The 23,949-nt window shown below is 38.1% G+C and overlaps 1 protein-coding gene across 4 annotated transcripts in view; it reads left to right on the top strand.

The window, feature by feature from the left end:
• The window catches only part of LOC147022007 (zinc transporter ZIP5-like), a 155,102-nt gene extending 141,658 nt beyond the window's left edge, over positions 1-13,444 (top strand). For all 4 annotated transcript variants that reach the window (XM_085892541.1, XM_085892539.1, XM_085892540.1 and 1 more), the window contains one exon: positions 9,788-13,444. In XM_085892541.1, the coding sequence (XP_085748667.1) occupies positions 9,788-9,928 (141 nt within the window). In that variant the 3' untranslated portion in view covers positions 9,929-13,444. The remainder of the gene's footprint in view (positions 1-9,787) is intronic.
• Positions 13,445-23,949: the final 10,505 nt, after the last annotated feature.

Here is a 23,949-nt window from a genome sequence, read left to right as displayed (position 1 = left end):
TTTCAAAAACGTCTCAAAAATTTATTTTTTCGAAAATCAAAAATCGGGCCACGAGCGACTGTGGGCAGTACATTCAGCCATATTGTCAAAAATTTCCAGCCGGATCCTATGAAAACTTTCGGAGAAGATCGACTTTGAATGAACCCTAGTCGAAAACAATAAAAAAACGAAGTTCGTTATATCTCAGAGACGATGAGTCAGATATACATGAAACTGGTATGGGAGGTTCATGGTATGTCCTAGTTATGTGTGAGAAAGAACCGTTGCTATTGACGCTTTTGTTGGCTAGTAACGGCTGAAAAACGACTAAATTCGACTTGATCGACGACCCATGTCCGCCTACCTGCTTGTCAGTGAGATAGTAAGCGGAAACAGTTTGGCCCAGCGGTGGTACGCTCTCCACCGAGTGCCGTTATAGTTCGCCTGTCCCCGCACAGGGACAGACGGGGTTTTCCAATCACTTCCGTGTGTGTCTGTCCATGCCGGAACTTTTTTTTTTTTTACAATTTGAGCTTTTGTCATCAAATTTTCAACAAACTTCTCTTGTGAGAAGATGGAGAAGACAAATTTATAATTCAGTCAAAAAAGTCAAAAGGTCAGTGTCACATAAATTCATCAATTTTCATGCAGTTGACCTAAATAAATTTAAAATTGCATATTGGGTCACTTAAAAAGGCTGATTGCTTTTTTTTTTTTGATTAAAAGTCCAAAGGTCAAAGTTGCCCAAAATCGTCAATCTTTAGGATTTTTTTTGTTTTTTTAAGCTACATTTGTCATGCTTAGCATACGGAAGAATAAGATGTCTGAATATAAAGCGGACGCGGACAGGCTTTGCATTTTCTGATGCTTTCTAGTTGTTATTGTTGTTGTTGTTGTTGTTGTTTGAAATGGCATGATGACCTCGTCATTGTCATCGTCGTTTTCCCCTAGCTAAGTGCAAAACGATATTGCGGTGAACAGTGTCTGGGGAGAATTTTCTCTGCTACGGCTCATGGCGCATACATCGAAACACTGTCAAATCGGTAAATCTCCGTTCACATTACTGAGATTTGTGACTTCTCACCTGCAGGAAGATCATCCAAATGCTACATCTGTGTTTGACCGATCAATGCTTTATCCCTCTGACTCACGTCGGAGTGAGCCCACTGTTGCAGAAAAAATTTCTGGATGTCCAAAACCCTTCATGACATTTCGTTTTGCAGTTTTGATTGCTTCTGCTGCATGCATTTATGATATCTATTCAATGTCCCTTTGGAAATCAAAATAGGCTTCTGTCCTCCTCTTCTTGTTCTTCTTAGTCTGTAACGGTCCCAATTATTCCCACCTTGTGGATTATTCCCACTTTCTGGAACCGGCTGGCTAGATCTGACGTTCAACTGAAAGTGGCTAGAATTTGTAATTTATCACGATGCCAACGATAACACACTTCCTCTATGCAAAAGACACCGTGGGATCTTTAACGTCCACCAATAACCAGTGCTGGCAGACGGGTCCTCCGGATTAACATCCGTCTGATGGACGTCGCACAACATGATTCCTCGCCCTACGTGTGAAACACCGGAATGGCAGTTTATAGCTGGATCGAGATTCTAACCCATGCAAGACAGCTCAAAGGCGTACTTCTCGGCCATCCTTACAGCCACGGCAATCAAAATGGGCAAACAGGATACAATTTAAACTTTTATACTTCTTATCAAATGCACTTCTTGAGATCAATAGGATTGGATGAGCATCAAAACCGGAAAAGCTGAAACCCTCTATTGCTGTCCATACAGTGTGAAGAGGGAAGAATGCAGATCTGCTGGAATACCATGATAATCCTTGACACCAAATGATGTCTTGTATCTGACCAAAATGATTTGGGATATATTTTGTAAGTTTTTTTTTTAAGGCGACGAGAGGCATGGAAAAGCAATTCATCCATGATATATTGTTACGAATCTGGCAGCCATGTGCACACAACAGCTTGGTCCTATAGATCAGTTATATCGGTAAGTACGTGTTTCTAGTTAGGGTCCCGACCCTAGTCTAATAGGAATTAAATGTTCGTGCGCTGCGGAGTTATTTTGATAGTCAGGGTTTTCTTTTACATCACTTATAACAACGACAACAATGCCCACCTTCGCTTTCACAACAACACTCTGCTCACAGCATTCTTCGTGCGCTCGCCAGCGAGCACGTGCGTGGGCGAGTTTAACATGAGCATGGCGTCCCTCTTTGGCCAATCGGCAAGGAGCTGGCGCCTCACCTGCCCCATCTCCCACTCAGCGCCATCGCCATTATGCACATGGCCGGAGGTGAGGAGGTAGGCGGGGCTACAAACGGGGCTACAAAAACTGCATTGGGAGCACGAAACTCTGTCAAGGGTTGATGATGTTGATGTTGAGTTGATGACGATGAGTTATCGCGTTATTACCTCCGCCACCAAAGGTGAAGGAGGTTATGTTTTCACCCCTCTCTGTCTGTCTGTTTGTTACTTGCAAAATCGAAGCTCGGCATTCTTGTTCTTGTTATTGTTATTGTTATTGTTATTGTTATTGTTATTGTGAAGACAAAACCTTAACCTCTAGGACTCGGCTCTTGTGTGTACAAGATCCGGATCTGCTTAAATACTAAACACATGTACACATCCTCGCATTGACGGTGCCTTTTGAGAGCATCTATCATGAACTTTTTAATATATTCGGACATTTGCTTTAAAGTTTCGAAAAGTTCACGTTACTATTTAAAGATTATTCCATTTATCGTATTATAATTTCGTAAATACACTATTTATTTGGTAAATACACGATATATCATAAATACGTAAATACATTATGACGGGTCTCGCTATTGGCTTAATCAAGACATGTGACGAAATATCGGAAGTTGTTGTTGTTGTTGTTTATTTATCCGACAAAACCTTTAGGACGCTGCTCTTGGACACATTTGTCCTTGTTCAAGTATATTGGTCAGTCAATTTTGTTATTCTGTCTGTCTGTTTGTCGCCTACAGGTCGCAATTTTAAACCGATCTTCACGAAACTTCGCCAAATGCTCGAGTTTTTCATTAGGAAGAAGCCTATTGTTTTTTGAAGTCAAAAGGTCAACATAGGCCAAAGGTCAACAACCTAGGTGTCATTTCTAAAATCCTCAATTTTTCTCCGATTGACTTGAAATTTGAAGAGGATTTATATTTAAGGTCACTGAATTCAACGAGCCAATTATTTCTGAGGTCAACATCAACCAAAAGGTCAACATAGGCCCAAGGTCAACAACTAAGGTTGTATTTCTACAGTCCTCAATTTTCATCCGATTGACTTGAAACCTGAAGAGAATTTTCACATCGGGTCACTGAATTCAACCACCAATTATTTTTGAGGTCAAATTTGTTTTATGGATTTTGTGAGTATCGTGCTTTGCACAACGTCTTCTTCTTATTTGTCTGTTGGTGTGCGGGATATCTCAAAACATTGTGGACGGATCCGGATGAAATTTTGTGGACAGTTTGATGTGTGACGAGGATGAACTGATAAGATTTTGGTGAAGATCCGGATCCGGATCCAACTACTAGAATTTTTTAAGTTGATCTTCACCGTTGAGAGATAGGGCCTAAAAAGATATATAGCATGAAATTTCAAAAATGTATTGGGCCTGATATGTTCTCATGGATCAGGCATTGTGTGGCGGGAGGTATGCGCTCCACCGAGTGCCCTACTACTTTTTAAAGGTTTTTGTTGTGGAGGGTTTTCTTTCATGCTACGGATCGTGGGAACGTTTCTACGATGGAGGCAACGGGGAACGACTTTATATTTCGAGTTATTAAACCAGCTAGTACCCACCACGTGAGTCACGAGAAACATGACCATGAAGGGAAGATAAAAGTTGTCAAAGTCCAGGAGCAAGTTCTGACGTGGATAAATGAGTGCAGATGTGGGGAGATCTGAAACATGTGGTTTCACACAAGTCATCGGTTGTCAACCAAAGTGACAGAAAGTGAAGATGGCTGTTATAGGTAGTTTAGACATTGGAGAAAGTTGTGGACCTCAAATTCCCCCAAGATTGTGCTTTGGGTAATTGTTAGCACATACCAGTATGATCGAAACAGCTTCAGGGGTCTTGTTGGGATTTCGTCTCTCCAGTTGTTTGTACGAGTAATCTGCATAAGGTGGACCTTCAGCACCATCTGGCGAATTAATGGAATAATTCATGATTTAAATTCATGAGATCTTCAAGTCTTCATTGATTCATGAAATGTTCATTGTAATTTTCCACTGATATGTTCTTTGGTCTTTCTCCGTTTTACCAACTTCAGTCGTGTTTTTTTTTTTTTTTCAAACTGGTACTTGTACACCGTCGCCTTTCTTTTGTGTAAGGTCTCATGACTTCAGATCACACTTTTTATACTTCTTCTTTGGTTTGATTCCCAGCAGTCCGGTGAAATCACTTTATATATGTTAATCTTCAACATCCGGTCAAAATGAAATTCCCTCCAAGAAGGTGTAATCTCAATCTAATACCTTTGAAAGACTGATATATTTACAAACCAAATCGACACGTGCATACAAGTCACCTTGGGAATCCATCAGAAGAGACACGTGATGATGGTGCTGGTAACATCATTGTGTTAGAAACGGTCTTGCATTTAATAATTTTTAATTTTATCTTCTTCTTCTTCTTCTTTGTTCTTCTGCAGCACAAGGGTGTGGGGTGCAGCGTGACCACTCCTTGGCTATTTCCACAAGATCTTGGCTATTCATTGTTCACCTTGGCGTCTCGGTTTTCTATAGGTTTTCTATTATCATCACTTTTATGAAACCTTGTGAATTCTTGGCTTTTTTCATTGGCTCACTTTTGCATTTATGAAAATGAGGAGTGGTCACACTGGTGGGGTGGCATCGTTGGTTGACGCTTTGGCTGTGCCGCTGATGTGCCCTCTACTGGTGACGGCAGAAATTTCGAATTTGGCAATAGTGCCGGCGATAGCTCACCTCCTCTTCACAAAGGACGCCATGGGATCTTTTACGTCCACTAACTCTTCTTCTTCTTCTTCTTCTTCTTATTCTTCTTCTTATTCTTCTTCCGGCTGCTCCCGTTAGGGGTCGCCACAGCGGATCATCCGTTATGATCCGCATACTGATTTGGCATAGGTTTTACGCCAGATGCCCTTCCTGACGCAACCCTGGTCTCCTCTTATGACACAGGGATAAGGATTGGGTTTCGCCATGATTCCGGGCTGCCATACACCCTCTCATAGCATGGCCCAGCGCAGGGCTCCCATCCTCAAGCGATCCTCCAACCCAAGCCTCCGAGTAGCCGGATTGCAGGCGCACGCCACTACGCCCGGGTTTTACGTCCACTAACTAATGCTGGCATATGGGACACCCAGTTTATCGTCCATCCGGGAGACAGAACACTCATTGATTAATGACCCACCTGTGATACACCGGGATGACAGTTTATATCTGGGTCGGGATTCAAACCCAAGTTGGACAGCTTGTATGAGAATGTACGTACCTCGAGGCCATCCTATCAGCCCTTTAAATTTGATGAAAATGTCATTGTCGTTCACTTGACAAATATATTTAAACTTCTCTACTCTCACTCACCAGCTGAGCTGTTGTTGATTTTCATTCCTGTAACATGTCAAATAAAATATATTCATGATTAATATTAATAACAATAAGGAGGATCATGTGATTGATGAAGATGATCTTGTTCCATTAACTTTGGATTTTACTGCCACATGCCACCTTCATCTCTTAGCCACCCTTTACTCATCGATACTGATACCACATTTAATTTGAGAAGTAGTCTGACTTTGTTTGTTACTTGGCAAAAACATTTTTTTGCCAAGTATGTATTTCTGTAGTGTCTGTCTGTCTGTTTGTTTGTCACACGATTTTTGGCCACAGTTTTCAAGCAATCGTTCTGAAATTTCTTGGGTATGGAGGTGACCAGCCAAGGACCGCAACACATAATTTTGGTGAATATTCGAATCCGGATCTGAGAATTTTTCAAGTGATTCTTCACCATTGAGAGATCGGGCCAAAAACGATATGTAGCACGATATCTCAAAAGTTTATGGATAGATTCAGATGAAACTTGGTGGACCGGTTGGGTGTGTGACAACGACGAATGGATTAAATTGTGGTGAAGACCAGAATCCGGATCCAGATATGAGAATTATTAAAAATTTTAAACTGATTCTTCACCATTGAGAGATGGGGCTAAAAACGATATTACATGATATCTCAAAGAGTTGTGGACGGATTCAGATTAAACTTGGTGGACATGTTGGGTGTTTGACAAGGACGAATTGATTCGATTTTTGTGAAGATCCGAGTCCAGATCCAGATCCAAGAATTTTTCAAGTGATTCTTCACCATTGAGAAATTGGGCCAAAAAACTATGTTTCACATGATATCTCAATAAGTTGTGGATGAGTTTTGACAAAACGAGGTGGATGAGTTGGTTAGGTGACAAGAACAAGCCGATTTGACTTTAAGGTCTGGATTCAGATCCGACTTATCTGTGGAATAAAAAAAAAAAAATGTGAACTATTCAGCCTTGCGGAGATATGTTCTCTTCGGAGTGCCATTCCGTTTCGCCAATGTCACTCTGAGAGTGATTTTTAATTTGCTTGTTTATGTGTTTCACTTCTATCCACCCCCTTAACCACTCGACGAAATGAGTTGAAAACTGGTGTGTACAGGAAGGTTTTAGGGGATAAAACACATCTTCATAGCCTGCGGGGTTCAGGATGGAGTGCACCCCAATTCTCTCTATGCAGATGAGTATCGTATAGCACCGTTTCTGGGGGCGGGGGGGGGGAAGGTATTAAATTCTGGGGGAATAATCGGTATGGACAGGTTCTTCACTTGTGTAATGATTTCTGGTGACACAAAGTATGTATTCAGTTTCCCAGGAACAAATATGTCAGAGCAAGTGTGTGCCCTCCTTGATGAGCTGTGATGGAGGCTTGTAAGGTTTATTTGTCCTTCACACATGTCGGCATAATTGGTGTGTATCACCACGTTCATTAGATGATTATAGAGAATTTAAAAAAACAAGATGTCTATCAAAGCAAAAAGAGTTAAGATTTACTTTCCGGTGTAGTGAGAGACTGTCTTACTTTACTGGACAATGATTTGGCCAAATTGACTACCGTGTTGTGAGTATTTAGCCTCTCCTCAGTCTCCTGCTACCAAAAGGACGATAAAGTTTAGTTTCGTCAGTGTGTGACTAGTTGTCTGCACATACTGCACATCTACATTCGTATAGATCGTTCATTCTCGGATCTACTGTAATATAGAGTGCATCGCGAGACGCTCAGCGATGCTAAATGAATTTATGGATTTTATTTTGTATGAATTTTCCACGAGAAGTAGAGGTTCTTGTACAACTAAACTTTGTTCTTACAATTATCAAAGCATTTCTGACAATGACGGAATAATTAAACATTATGGATTGCCCTGTCGACTAAGAAGTTGTACACCTGGGATGGATTCCACTCACAAGTGGTTTGCTTCCCGCTTACCAAACGGGTTATGTGCATGAAGCAAAAACTTACCGACTGCTTATAATTCAAAACATCTCACTGCACTGGAAAATGTGGGGACAGGAATACTGAACTGGAAATGATGAAGACTTGTAATACCCTCACACACCTGGAGGAGGCGCTACATGATACACATTTACATAGAGAATTTACATCCCTCCCCTCCTCTCTCCCAAGACCACCGGCATCGATAAAAACATCCCTATACATTAATTAGGTCATGCTGATCCTATATAGCAAGTCTGGATGCAATCGGCCCAGAACTGTAGGAGAGTAGACAAAAGAAAAACAAATATTAGTCCATGAATTATAATAAGGATAATAATGATTTTGTCTGCAGCCTGTGGTTGCATCATTGCTGGGAGAGCAGATGTGCCGCTGATGCAGTGTCTGTTCCCACTAAGTTGGTACTGATGTTGCCGACCTCGGAAGGATGACAGGCTGATTCAACCCCACCTGGTGTTATTCAACGCAAGACAGGGGTTGGAACTCAAGGCCCTAAAACGTTAAGCTCGTTACCTTAACCGTTAAGCCAAAAACCAGGCAAATAATTCGGATGAAAAGTAGAAGTAACAATCAAAGTATGAACTGCAAGTTTCAATCTCGTCCTCTGTGACAATAGAATTGAAGAAATACATCGCCAACAATCCAACTACGGTGGCCATTTTGCAAACATAAGTCAGCGCGTTCCGTTAGCAAGCGGTGTGCTTACCGGTTGCCAAGCACCTTCCAAGATTGCTTGCTCCACTTGCCAAGCGGCTTGGCAAGCAGCTTTCAAAGCGATTGATACAAAACTGCCGGCTTGGCAAGCGATAGCAAGCTGCTTGCTTATGGAACACACCCGCTTGCTTCAAGGATAATGAGGCTTTTCTCATTTTTGCTATTCATTAAGATGGTAAAAGCTGTCTGTGATTGGTGATGAAGCTAAAATTAATTGGTTTAAACCTCATACTGTCTTTTTTTTCTGATTTTGTTTCCTGCAAAAGGAGGTACAAATCACAGCCACCGAAACTAAAGAAAAAGCGGAGAAATTTCTACCTCTTGAACATGTTACACGAGCAGGAGCTCGGCCTTCACAATTCGTACAACTTTCTTTTTGGAGAAAAAACAGATTTGTTTACTCGTCTAGAATCTGTTCCATAAGCATTGTTTAGCATCACTTAGAACTTGGCACCAGCACACAATGGAGACAAAATCGATCCAACAAAAACGCAAAGCTGTAAGTTTCTTCCTGACATTGTTCACTGGCCTGTCGTGTAGCTTTCTACCAGGGGAGAGGAAGATATATATATATATATATATATATATATATATATATATATATATATATATATATATATATATATATATATATATATATATATATATATATATATTTAAACATAAGCTCGGTTTGACTTAGGTCAACACTGTGTTGGGGGATTTCTTTGCCTTTTTATTAACTGAGATTGTGATTTTTTTTTGAAGCACTTGATTTATTAATTGCATTTTCTTGCTTTTGAAACAAAAATATCCATTGCTCCCCTTTTTGTTTTGTTTCCAAATGACAATAACCCTGGGAAGATTGTTCTAATCTAACCAACCAACCTGTAGCATAACTGGCATCTTTCCCCCAGAAGGGGAGAGTTTGAACATGGGTTTTTTTTTTCTTGACCCAACTACTCATTACTCACAGATTTCCGTGGTCCTTTTAACACGGACGGAATAAAACTTCAGATGCAAAAAGAAGCTCTTTGGCCCATCGCACGTAACTTGCATCGAATCCATATTCACGTCTTATTTCGTTTCCACTTGCAATTTCACTTCATAGCATTCCGTATCTGTCGTTGGGAGATTTTGACTATGTTATCAACCCAAATGTGTATTCTTGTCAAGCTTGCAATGGAATGGTTTACGTCAATGAGGGAGTGTGCAGATGGGCCGGTGATGCTTCAGCACTCAGTTCAACATCCTTTGGAAAAAGTGAAGGAAGCTTTGATGGCCACGCAACTCCTTCACCCAACTGTGCTTGAATGGCCACTAATAATTAATCAAAGGAAAATCCGTGAGTGATGAGTCGGTGGGTCATCTCGTGTGATGTGTATTGTGTAGGACTCCGACAAAAAGTCATAACTGCTAGGTTTTCAGGCGGAGAGTTCGAACTTTTGTTTCCTGTATAATGCATGAATCCAATTGAATCCAATTGTTTGTTTTCTTGAGGATAATGTTTTTTGTTTTTGTTTTTGTCTCCCGAATTTCATCTCTGCAGCTACCCACTGCACGAGCAGATAGGAAGAGCAAAAACACCCTGTACCTGCTTCTGCAAAACCTGGGCCTACTACTAGGATTTTCTGTAATGCTCTTGATTGCTCTTTATGAAGACAGCCTCCTCATGCATCTCCAGAAGTGATAACGAGCAGCGCTTGTCCGGTGTCACTTTGTTTGCTTATTTGAGCCTGCAGTGTTTCTCTAAAGTCTAGATCATCCAAAAAAAATAAAAAACTAATCAGTGATTACAGTATGTGTAGCCAAGGAAGAGGAAACACTTCACTTTTCAACTAAAAAATAATTAGAATGCTGTTCTCACAGAGAAGAATGGAAAGCAAAGTGTGGATTCACACCGAGTAACGGAAATCATGTTTCATCCATTAATACAGTTGTTTCAAAATCAATTGTGATAATAATAGTGCGTGGACCTCGATCAGATTTTTCACTTGTCGGTACCACCCAAGGTGGCAAACTCTAGTTTAGTGTTTTGAAATGCTTTATACCGACAGATAATATTTTCATTTGATAACCATCCCAGAGTGGCAGCTGAGTCACAGTTATTAGCTATTATGCAATAAGTGCACAATGCGTCACAACAATGGTCACAAAGCTTTCTTTGAACAGATCTTATCTCATGCCAACATGAATCCACCAAGATATTCATTCAGTTTTTGCTGTTGTTGTTTGTAAACGAGTTGGACTGTCCATCTGGAACACTTTAGGTGGAATTGTAGATCGTCACAACTTGTTTTACACACGTCACATGAGAATAATAGGAACGCACGAATGCTAAATTTTAGCATCTGTAGTTCAACGTTTCAATGCAAACATTTCAATTGTCCACTTGTCTTTTTTTGGTGATGGGGTATGCTTTTCTGGTTGTAATTCTTTCTTTCGAGTGCAGCCTTGTGGCTGCTCGTTGCATCATCGGTTCGGGACCTGGCTATGCCGCTGATGCAGTGTCCCTATTACCAGTACACTGGTACTCATTTTTCCGACCTTTGAAGGATGACAGGCTGAGTCAACCCCCCTGGTGTATTAATTCAGCGGAAAACGGAGCTCGAACTCAGGACCCTAGGATCCCAAGTCAGCCACCCTAACCGCGAAGCCAACACCAGTCTCCTTCTGGTTGTAATGTCCTCCATCATCGGTTACTTCAATCTCAAACATCGGATTATCGATGAGGTCTATGCATACATTGTGCTATGTTCTGAATGTCCACATTTCATGTCCATTTTCTTTAGCTTCATCATCATCATCATCATCGTCATCATCATCATAGTCCATTTCCACCTGGACTTTTTCCTCATCCTCAGTTCTCTGGTTGGTGTGTGTCTGCAGCTTGCACAGCTGTACCAGCTTCATGTTCCCCATCAGCGACTTCACGACAACGGGCAAAATGATGTGCTTCGCTGGCTTGGTCTTGCCATTGATAATGGCATAAACCAGGTTTTGGCCAATGAAGTCAGAAAGCCAGTGCACTCTCTGAGAGTTGACACAATTGGTTGTGCAGGAAGTGGGTCACTGAAGCCAGGATGATGGTGCTCCTCTGCTGCAGTTCTGATGTCTGGGGTGGCCATGCCTGACAGCCAACCTCATTCTTTATGTCGTCTCTCATCTTCAGTGCTGCCTTGTCAATACTGTCATCAGGGCTCAACGACTTCGTAATCTGCAACTCTGCCTGGAGTGTATAGTATGCTTTGGCAAGTTTGCTCATGGAAAGGCTGTCAGGATACGAGATAAGTTTTCCCTTGTCATTTGGAAATATACAGTTAGCAATGCTTCTCCAAACTCGGCCTCAAGCTTGCGATTAACGTACTTCTTTGTGGAAGGTTTCACCTGTGTGACACCTGGAGCATTCATACTTAGCACCAGTCTCGATGTGAGATCAATCAGTGGTACCACATCAGGATGAACAAACAATTTGCCTCTGACAAATGTGAACAGTTCATTGTGGGATTTTTTCTCTGTAGCCTCATACTGGTAGATGTCACAGAAGATGTACTTTGCCTCGTACACCCTGGATTGATGCGAAGCTTACCTGGTTGACTTATTTGCGCCTTCTGAAGTGGCTTCTTCTGTCGGTTTTCCTTTGGTGATAAAGGCATCAAGCAGCTTTTACATCGTAAAGATGCTTCGACGCCTCCTGTGATAGGTCACTGGTGGTATCATCCCTTCTGGAAAGTCTTTGGCAATATCCAAGATTTCAGCATGGCCTCTGATTTCAGCAGCTCTCATGAGAGTTTTCCAGGAGTCAAGTTTTGTGGTGACACCCAGGTTGGAGTCGTCAGTCGAACAATGAATCAGACAGTCCATGTGTGGCCGCTTTGATGCTGAACTGCTAGCTCTGGCCTCAGGGTCCATTTTCAGTTGTAGTGCTTCAATCTGCAAATCCAATAAAGCAATGGAGAGGTTATTATAGGAATTTGATTTGATCAACAGAAAAATTTAACAAGAACAGTTAACCACTTAATACTTAACTATACAAAAATAACACAGGCCTCAGTGTGTTCTCTCCAGCTGTTCTGGCACCAAGTTTAAATAGAAAATTCACATCTAATAGCTATTAGGGTCACTTATGTGGCCATTTTAAAACAGGAACAAGTGAATACCTGATTCTATGCTATCAGAGTCGAAAATCAACCTATAACGTAAGTGCCAACAATATGAGCTTTCATGAAAATTTGTTAAGCTTCTCAGTGGGAACAGTTATCATGCTTTAATGTACTCCTCTGGACCTTACAAACAAATTGACACCCAGAAGGTTTTACCACCTCAGGTGTACTAACATCTGCTCTGGTCCATGGATTAAATGTCCTGCCTGGCTTCACAACATGTGCCTTGAGCTTCTCCCAAGAAAAGGTGATTGTGTGGTTCAAGTATCTCTTCCCTGGAATGTTTTCTCATCTTGAAATGTGGTTTATAAGTTATCAGATGGATTACTACCATCACAAATGTCCACCTCCATGAACAAATCATTGTACAAACTCAATAATACAAATTCTGAATAAAGTGTGATTTTTCACCACACCACCCTTCCCCTCTATCAACCACCACCCACACCAAACTCCAAACCCACAAAAGATCATACATTCCCACTCCCAACATTGAAGAAGCCTTCCACTTTTCCTTCCTTTCCTCCTTTAACTCTTGTCTGTTCCCTTTCCTCATCTTTTCCTCCTTCAACCACCCCCTTCTTTCCCCCTTTTCTCGACAACATTTCAAACCTTCCATTTTCTCCATTTATTTTTACAAAGACCTCGACTTCCACCACAGCGTAGGTAATATGTGGACGTCCACATATGTGGCAGAAAAACCGAGCAATAGTTTTTGGGAACCTGAATCGTAATACTGATTTAGACATCACTCCTTGTACCTTTTTTACAGCCCACGTTTAAATTCAGCACAAAATACACTTTCAACAAGACTTTTGATACCCCACAATTTGATAACCTTTGTTTGTAAATGATATTTGCCTTTTCCAGGTAAAAGGTTTTTAAATGTGAAGTTTGATTTATTAGCATTGCTGCAGTCTTTGGCATGAATATTTGTACATTTTATACATTTTCACATGTAATTAATGATCGTTTTATGTAATTATTTTGTCTCGAACATTTCAAATTATTTTTTGTCCATGTTCAATAAAAAAAACATTATGCCTCTGTGCACTGCTTCAATATATATAAATATATATATATATATATATATATATATATATATATATATATATATATATAAATATATATATATATAAATATATATATATATATATATATATATATAAATATATATATATATATATATATATATATAAATATATATATATATATATATATATATATAAATATATAAATATATATATATATATATATATATAAATATATATATATATATATATATATATATAAATATATATATATATATATATATATATATATATATATATATATAAATATATATATATAAATATATATATATATATAAATATATATATATATATATAAATATATATATATATAAATATATATATATATATATATATATATATATATATATATATATAAATATATATATATATATATATATAAATATATATATATATATATATATATATATATATATATATATATATATATATATATATATAAATATATGTATACACACATGGTTATGAAAATGACCGAAGGGTTCATTATAATTAACCAGTTATCTCTTAATGAGTGTTTGCATAAGTGTTTGTAGCCCCAATTAGCAATGCCCAAGATCGGATTTCTAGCGAGCCCCCACCCATCTCATCTTCACCCGAGTATCTGTCTCTTCTCCCCATCTTCCAACTGTGTTTAACCTCCAGATCACCCCATTATCATATCACACCATACAGTGGCACAAATGGCTCATCCACGTGAGCTAAGTACAACCCCTCAGATATGCTCGGGCAAATTCCGCCAACATGTGTGCTTCCTTAGTGCTGCAAGAGGGCATGAGGTGTCCTCTGTGATGGTGGTCTGGGAACCAGGATCGCTCGATTCCCTGACCGCCAAAGCTCGATACAGGACGATGCTGGCATGACAGACAAGACGCCCCACGAGTAGAAAGGGGTCCGAAGGCGTTCCTGCACTAAAGCGTCCTTATGCCTGTACTAAATATTTTTTTATACATATATCATCCACTTGTCACTTTGCATCAGGCCATTGCCAATATGCTGCCCTTCCACTCCACATAACCCCAGTCTTCCATGATCGAGGTTTGCTGCAAGGAAAAGGTGTTTACATAAAGATAAAAAAATTCATAATCAACAATGGCCCAACAGTTCCAAAGTTACGTTGAAATAATCAAGAGAAGAAAGAGAGGAAGGATGTCTGCAGACATTCTCGAGGTGTCTGCACGGGACATAAACCGCCTCAAGCAGAAATCGTTTTTAAGTTATTTACCGTTAACTTGGAGCATGTGCCAAACTTCCCCATGTTTCTCAAACTTCCAGCAGTGTGTGAATGGCAGGAAATCCCCACTGGAAACCCTGACGTCTCACACCAAGGGAAGCTATGGAAATCAAACGTCGGAAAGCTATTGTTCTCGTGTTCCCGTTATCCCCAAAGTAAAGGTGAACCGTGGACTGTTTTTCCAGGTTCTCAACCAGGAATCCTGCAGCGACATCTGCTGTTAAATTCTGCATTGACACGGGGAACTCGAGTTTGTATGTTAGGTTTTTTCCTGAAATTATCATTAAATGAAAGTTTAAATGCTTTATATTCGTCCAATTTTCATCACCTTAAACTTATTAGTTATGAATTTGAAAACTCTAAGGGTCGGTCTTAACTACATGCAGTTCGTTTTGTACCTGACCCCTTGCTTTCTGATGAAGCTCTCAATTTCGTTGATGTACATTGGATAATTTTCTACACACGATCCACGGCGAACACCTCGTCGTGGGTGAATACATTATGTCGGTAGACTTCTGATGCAGAAACGTTAAAAATAGGAGCATGGGTGCAGAAGCTCACCTGGATCAGGAGCAACAGTTAATGACGTCATAAAATATCGAAATTTTGCTCATGTGCAGAACCTGGTCACGTGTATGGTTGAACGGAACCCCCTTCGATGATGATTATGGCAACACATGTTTCCAGGACATGTTTTTACAGGATACAGGTCATGATTTTACATGTTTACAGGTCATGGTTTTACATGTTTACAGGTCATGATTTTACATGTTTACAGGTCATGGCTTTACATGTTTACAGGTCATGGCTTTACATGTTTACAGGTCATGGTTTTACATGTTACAGGTCATGATTTTACACGTTTACAGGTCATGGCTTTACATGTTTACAGGTCATGGCTTTACATGTTTACAGGTCATGGCTTTACATGTTTACAGGTCATGGTTTTACATGTTACAGGTCATGATTTTTACAGGATACAGGTCATTATTTTACATGTTTACAGGTCATCGTTTTTACAGGTTACAGGTCATGGTTTTACATTTTACAGGTCATGGTTTTATAGGTTTACAGGTCATGGTTTTACAGGATACAGGTCATGGTTTTACATGATTACAGGTCATGATTTTACATGTTTAAAGGTCATGATTTTACATGTTTACAGGTCATGGTTTTACATGTTTACAGGTCATGGTTTTACATGTTTACAGGTCATGGTTTTACATGTTTACAGGTCATGATTTTACATGTTCACAGGTCATGATTTTACATGTTTACAGGTCATGATTTTACATGTTTACAGGTCATGATTTTACATGTTTACAGGTCATGGTTTTTCATGATACAGGTCATGATTTTACATGTTTACAGGTCATGGTTTTACAGGTCATGGTTTTACATGTTTACAGGTCATCGTTTTTACAGGTTGCAGGTCATGGTTTTACATTTTACAGGTCATGGTTTTACATGTTTACAGGTCATGGTTTTACATGTTTACAGGTCATGGTTTTTACAGGTTACAGGTCATGGTTTTACATTTTACAGGTCATGGTTTTACATGTTTACAGGTCATGGTTTTACATGTTTACAGGTCATGATTTTACATGTTCACAGGTCATGATTTTACATGTTTACAGGTCATGATTTTACATGTTTACAGGTCATGATTTTACATGTTTACAGGTCATGGTTTTTCATGATACAGGTCATGATTTTACATGTTTACAGGTCATGGTTTTACAGGTCATGGTTTTACATGTTTACAGGTCATGGTTTTTACAGGTTGCAGGTCATGGTTTTACATTTTACAGGTCATGGTTTTACATGTTTACAGGTCATGGTTTTACATGTTTACAGGTCATGGTTTTTACAGGTTACAGGTCATGGTTTTACATTTTACAGGTCATGGTTTTACATGTTTACAGGTCATGGTTTTACATGTTACAGGTCATGGTTTTACATGTTTACAGGTCATGGTTTTACATGTTTACAGGTCATGGTTTTACATGTTACAGGTCATGGTTTTTACAGGATACAGGTCATGATTTTACATATTTACAGGTCATGGTTTTACATGTTTACAGGTCATGGTTTTATATGTTTACAGGTCATGGTTTTACATGTTTACAGGTCATGATTTTACATCTTTACAGGTCATGGTTTTACATGTTTACAGGTCATGATTTTACATCTTTACAGGTCATGGTTTTTACAGGTTACAGGTCATGGGTTTACATTTTACAGGTCATGGTTTTATATGTTTACAGGTCATGGTTTTACATGTTTACAGGTCATGGTTTTACAGGATACAGGTCATGGGTTTACATGTTTACAGGTCATGGTTTTACAGGATACAGGTCATGGTTTTACATTTTACAGGTCATGGTTTTACATGTTTACAGGTCATGATTTTACAGGATACAGGTCATGGTTTTACTTGTTTACAGGTCATGATTTTACATGTTTACAGGTCATGGTTTTACATGTTTACAGGTCATGGTTTTACATGTTTACAGGTCATGGTTTTTACAGGTTACAGGTCATGGTTTTACATGTTTGCAGGTCATGGTTTTACAGGATACATGTCATGGTTTTACATGTTTACAGGTCATGGTTTTACATGTTTACAGGTCATGATTTTACATGTTTACAGGTCATGGTTTTACATGTTTACAGGTCATGGTTTTTACAGGTTACAGGTCATGGTTTTACAGGATACATGTCATGGTTTTACATGTCATGGTTTTACATGTTTACAGGTCATGGTTTTACAGGATACATGTCATGGTTTTACATGTTTACATGTCATGGTTTTACATGTTTACAGGTCATGATTTTACATGTTTATAGGTCATGGTTTTACATGTTTACATGTCATGGTTTTACATGTTTACAGGTCATGGTTTTTACAGGTTACAGGTCATGGTTTTACATGTTTACAGGTCATGGTTTTACAGGATACATGTCATGGTTTTACAGGTCATGGTTTTACACATTTACATGTCATGGTTTTACAGGATACATGTCATGGTTTTACATGTTTACAGGTCATGGTTTTACATGTTTACAGGTCATGATTTTACATGTTTACAGGTCATGGTTTTACAGGATACAGGTCATGGTTTTGCAGGATACAGGTCATGGTTTTACATGTTTACAGGTCATGGTTTTACATGTTTACAGGTCATGATTTTACATGTTTACAGGTCATGGTTTTACAGGATACAGGTCATGGTTTTACATGTTTACAGCTCATGGTTTTGCAGGATACAGGTCATGGTTTTACATGTTTACAGATCATGGTTTTACACGTTTACAAGTCATGATTTTACATGTTTACAGGTCATGGTTTTTACAGGTTACAGGTCATGATTTTTACATGTTTACATGTCATGGTTTTACAGGATACATGTCATGGTTTTACATGTTTAGAGGTCATGGTTTTACACGTTTACAGGTCATGGTTTTACAGGATACATGTCATGGTTTTACATGTTTACAGGTCATGATTTTACATGTTTACAGTTCATGATTTTACATGTTTACAGGTCATGGTTTTACATGTTTACAGGTCATGATTTTACATGTTTACAGGTCATGGTTTGGCAGGATACATGTCATGATTTTACATGTTCACAGGTCATGATTTTACATGTTTACAGGTCATGATTTTACATGTTTACAGGTCATGGTTTTACATGATACAGGTCATGATTTTACATGTTTACATGTCATGGTTTTACATGTTTACAGGTCATGGTTTTACATGTTTACAGGTCATGGTTTTTACAGGTTACAGGTCATGGTTTTACATTTTATAGGTCATGGTTTTACATGTTTACAGGTCATGGTTTTACATGTTTACAGGTCATGGTTTTTACAGGTTACAGGTCATGGTTTTACATTTTACAGGTCATGGTTTTACATGTTTAGAGGTCATGGTTTTACATGTTACAGGTCATGGTTTTACATGTTTACAGGTCATGGTTTTACAGGTTTACAGGTCATGGTTTTATATGTTTACAGGTCATGGTTTTACATGTTTACAGGTCATGATTTTACATCTTTACAGGTCATGGTTTTACATGTTTACAGGTCATGATTTTACATCTTTACAGGTCATGGTTTTTACAGGTTACAGGTCATGGTTTTACATTTTACAGGTCATGGTTTTACATTTTACAGGTCATGGTTTTATATGTTTACAGGTCATGGTTTTACATGTTTACAGGTCATGGTTTTACAGGATACAGGTCATTGTTTTACATGTTTACAGGTCATGATTTGACATGTTTACAGGTCATGGTTTTACATGTTCACAGGTCATGGTTTTACAGGATACAGGTCATGGTTTTACATTTTACAGGTCATGGTTTTACATGTTTACAGGTCATGATTTTACATGTTTACAGGTCATGGTTTTACATGTTTACAGGTCATGGTTTTACATGTTTACATGTCATGGTTTTTACAGGTTACAGGTCATGGTTTTACATGTTTGCAGGTCATGGTTTTACAGGATACAGGTCATGGTTTTACATGTTTACAGGTCATGGTTTTTACAGGTTACAGGTCATGGTTTTACAGGATACATGTCATGGTTTTACATGTTTATAGGTCATGATTTTACATGTTTATAGGTCATGGTTTTACATGTTACAGGTCATGGTTTTACATGTTTACAGGTCATGGTTTTACAGGTTTACAGGTCATGGTTTTATATGTTTACAGGTCATGGTTTTACATGTTTACAGGTCATGATTTTACATGTTTACAGGTCATGGTTTTACATGTTTACAGGTCATGATTTTACATGTTTACAGGTCATGGTTTTACATGTTTACAGGTCATGGTTTTTACAGGTTACAGGTCATGGTTTTACAGGATACATGTCATGGTTTTACATGTCATGGTTTTACATGTTTACAGGTCATGGTTTTACAGGATACATGTCATGGTTTTACATGTTTACAGGTCATGATTTTACATGTTTATAGGTCATGGTTTTACATGTTTACATGTCATGGTTTTACATGTTTACAGGTCATGGTTTTACATGTTTACTGGTCATGATTTTACATGTTCACAGGTCATGATTTTACATGTTTACAGGTCATGATTTTACATGTTTACAGGTCATGATTTTACATGTTTACAGGTCATGGTTTTTCATGATACAGGTCATGATTTTACATGTTTACAGGTCATGGTTTTACAGGTCATGGTTTTACATGTTTACAGGTCATGGTTTTTACAGGTTGCAGGTCATGGTTTTACATTTTACAGGTCATGGTTTTACATGTTTACAGGTCATGGTTTTACATGTTTACAGGTCATGGTTTTTACAGGTTACAGGTCATGGTTTTACATTTTACAGGTCATGGTTTTACATGTTTACAGGTCATGGTTTTACATGTTACAGGTCATGGTTTTACATGTTTACAGGTCATGGTTTTACATGTTTACAGGTCATGGTTTTACATGTTACAGGTCATGGTTTTTACAGGATACAGGTCATGATTTTACATATTTACAGGTCATGGTTTTACATGTTTACACGTCATGGTTTTATATGTTTACAGGTCATGGTTTTACATGTTTACAGGTCATGATTTTACATCTTTACAGGTCATGGTTTTACATGTTTACAGGTCATGATTTTACATCTTTACAGGTCATGGTTTTTACAGGTTACAGGTCATGGGTTTACATTTTACAGGTCATGGTTTTATATGTTTACAGGTCATGGTTTTACATGTTTACAGGTCATGGTTTTACAGGATACAGGTCATGGGTTTACATGTTTACAGGTCATGGTTTTACAGGATACAGGTCATGGTTTTACATTTTACAGGTCATGGTTTTACATGTTTACAGGTCATGATTTTACAGGATACAGGTCATGGTTTTACTTGTTTACAGGTCATGATTTTACATGTTTACAGGTCATGGTTTTACAGGATACATGTCATGGTTTTACATGTTTACAGGTCATGGTTTTACATGTTTACAGGTCATGATTTTACATGTTTACAGGTCATGGTTTTACATGTTTACAGGTCATGGTTTTTACAGGTTACAGGTCATGGTTTTACAGGATACATGTCATGGTTTTACATGTCATGGTTTTACATGTTTACAGGTCATGGTTTTACAGGATACATGTCATGGTTTTACATGTTTACATGTCATGGTTTTACATGTTTACAGGTCATGATTTTACATGTTTATAGGTCATGGTTTTACATGTTTACATGTCATGGTTTTACATGTTTACAGGTCATGGTTTTTACAGGTTACAGGTCATGGTTTTACATGTTTACAGGTCATGGTTTTACAGGATACATGTCATGGTTTTACAGGTCATGGTTTTACACATTTACATGTCATGGTTTTACAGGATACATGTCATGGTTTTACATGTTTACAGGTCATGGTTTTACATGTTTACAGGTCATGATTTTACATGTTTACAGGTCATGGTTTTACAGGATACAGGTCATGGTTTTGCAGGATACAGGTCATGGTTTTACATGTTTACAGGTCATGGTTTTACATGTTTACAGGTCATGATTTTACATGTTTACAGGTCATGGTTTTACAGGATACAGGTCATGGTTTTACATGTTTACAGCTCATGGTTTTGCAGGATACAGGTCATGGTTTTACATGTTTACAGATCATGGTTTTACACGTTTACAAGTCATGATTTTACATGTTTACAGGTCATGGTTTTTACAGGTTACAGGTCATGATTTTTACATGTTTACATGTCATGGTTTTACAGGATACATGTCATGGTTTTACATGTTTAGAGGTCATGGTTTTACACGTTTACAGGTCATGGTTTTACAGGATACATGTCATGGTTTTACATGTTTACAGGTCATGATTTTACATGTTTACAGTTCATGATTTTACATGTTTACAGGTCATGGTTTTACATGTTTACAGGTCATGATTTTACATGTTTACAGGTCATGGTTTGGCAGGATACATGTCATGATTTTACATGTTCACAGGTCATGATTTTACATGTTTACAGGTCATGATTTTACATGTTTACAGGTCATGGTTTTACATGATACAGGTCATGATTTTACATGTTTACATGTCATGGTTTTACATGTTTACAGGTCATGGTTTTACATGTTTACAGGTCATGGTTTTTACAGGTTACAGGTCATGGTTTTACATTTTATAGGTCATGGTTTTACATGTTTACAGGTCATGGTTTTACATGTTTACAGGTCATGGTTTTTACAGGTTACAGGTCATGGTTTTACATTTTACAGGTCATGGTTTTACATGTTTAGAGGTCATGGTTTTACATGTTACAGGTCATGGTTTTACATGTTTACAGGTCATGGTTTTACAGGTTTACAGGTCATGGTTTTATATGTTTACAGGTCATGGTTTTACATGTTTACAGGTCATGATTTTACATCTTTACAGGTCATGGTTTTACATGTTTACAGGTCATGATTTTACATCTTTACAGGTCATGGTTTTTACAGGTTACAGGTCATGGTTTTACATTTTACAGGTCATGGTTTTACATTTTACAGGTCATGGTTTTATATGTTTACAGGTCATGGTTTTACATGTTTACAGGTCATGGTTTTACAGGATACAGGTCATTGTTTTACATGTTTACAGGTCATGATTTGACATGTTTACAGGTCATGGTTTTACATGTTCACAGGTCATGGTTTTACAGGATACAGGTCATGGTTTTACATTTTACAGGTCATGGTTTTACATGTTTACAGGTCATGATTTTACATGTTTACAGGTCATGGTTTTACATGTTTACAGGTCATGGTTTTACATGTTTACATGTCATGGTTTTTACAGGTTACAGGTCATGGTTTTACATGTTTGCAGGTCATGGTTTTACAGGATACAGGTCATGGTTTTACATGTTTACAGGTCATGGTTTTTACAGGTTACAGGTCATGGTTTTACAGGATACATGTCATGGTTTTACATGTTTATAGGTCATGATTTTACATGTTTATAGGTCATGGTTTTACATGTTACAGGTCATGGTTTTACATGTTTACAGGTCATGGTTTTACAGGTTTACAGGTCATGGTTTTATATGTTTACAGGTCATGGTTTTACATGTTTACAGGTCATGATTTTACATGTTTACAGGTCATGGTTTTACATGTTTACAGGTCATGATTTTACATGTTTACAGGTCATGGTTTTACATGTTTACAGGTCATGGTTTTTACAGGTTACAGGTCATGGTTTTACAGGATACATGTCATGGTTTTACATGTCATGGTTTTACATGTTTACAGGTCATGGTTTTACAGGATACATGTCATGGTTTTACATGTTTACAGGTCATGATTTTACATGTTTATAGGTCATGGTTTTACATGTTTACATGTCATGGTTTTACATGTTTACAGGTCATGGTTTTACATGTTTACTGGTCATGATTTTACATGTTCACAGGTCATGATTTTACATGTTTACAGGTCATGATTTTACATGTTTACAGGTCATGATTTTACATGTTTACAGGTCATGGTTTTTCATGATACAGGTCATGATTTTACATGTTTACAGGTCATGGTTTTACAGGTCATGGTTTTACATGTTTACAGGTCATGGTTTTTACAGGTTGCAGGTCATGGTTTTACATTTTACAGGTCATGGTTTTACATGTTTACAGGTCATGGTTTTACATGTTTACAGGTCATGGTTTTTACAGGTTACAGGTCATGGTTTTACATTTTACAGGTCATGGTTTTACATGTTTACAGGTCATGGTTTTACATGTTACAGGTCATGGTTTTACATGTTTACAGGTCATGGTTTTACATGTTTACAGGTCATGGTTTTACATGTTACAGGTCATGGTTTTTACAGGATACAGGTCATGATTGTACATATTTACAGGTCATGGTTTTACATGTTTACAGGTCATGGTTTTATATGTTTACAGGTCATGGTTTTACATGTTTACAGGTCGTGATTTTACATCTTTACAGGTCATGGTTTTACATGTTTACAGGTCATGATTTTACATGTTTACAGGTCATGGTTTTACATGTTTACAGGTCATGGTTTTACATGTTTACATGTCATGGTTTTTACAGGTTACAGGTCATGGTTTTACATGTTTGCAGGTCATGGTTTTACAGGATACAGGTCATGGTTTTACATGTTTACAGGTCATGGTTTTTACAGGTTACAGGTCATG

The sequence above is a fragment of the Eptatretus burgeri genome, chromosome 8, assembly GCF_056783735.1.
Source record: "Eptatretus burgeri isolate ZD-2024b chromosome 8, Ebu_testis_v1, whole genome shotgun sequence".
Taxonomy (NCBI): domain Eukaryota; kingdom Metazoa; phylum Chordata; class Myxini; order Myxiniformes; family Myxinidae; genus Eptatretus; species Eptatretus burgeri.
The sequence above is the reverse complement of the archived record's forward strand: the minus strand, read 5'-3'. Positions and strand labels throughout refer to the sequence as shown.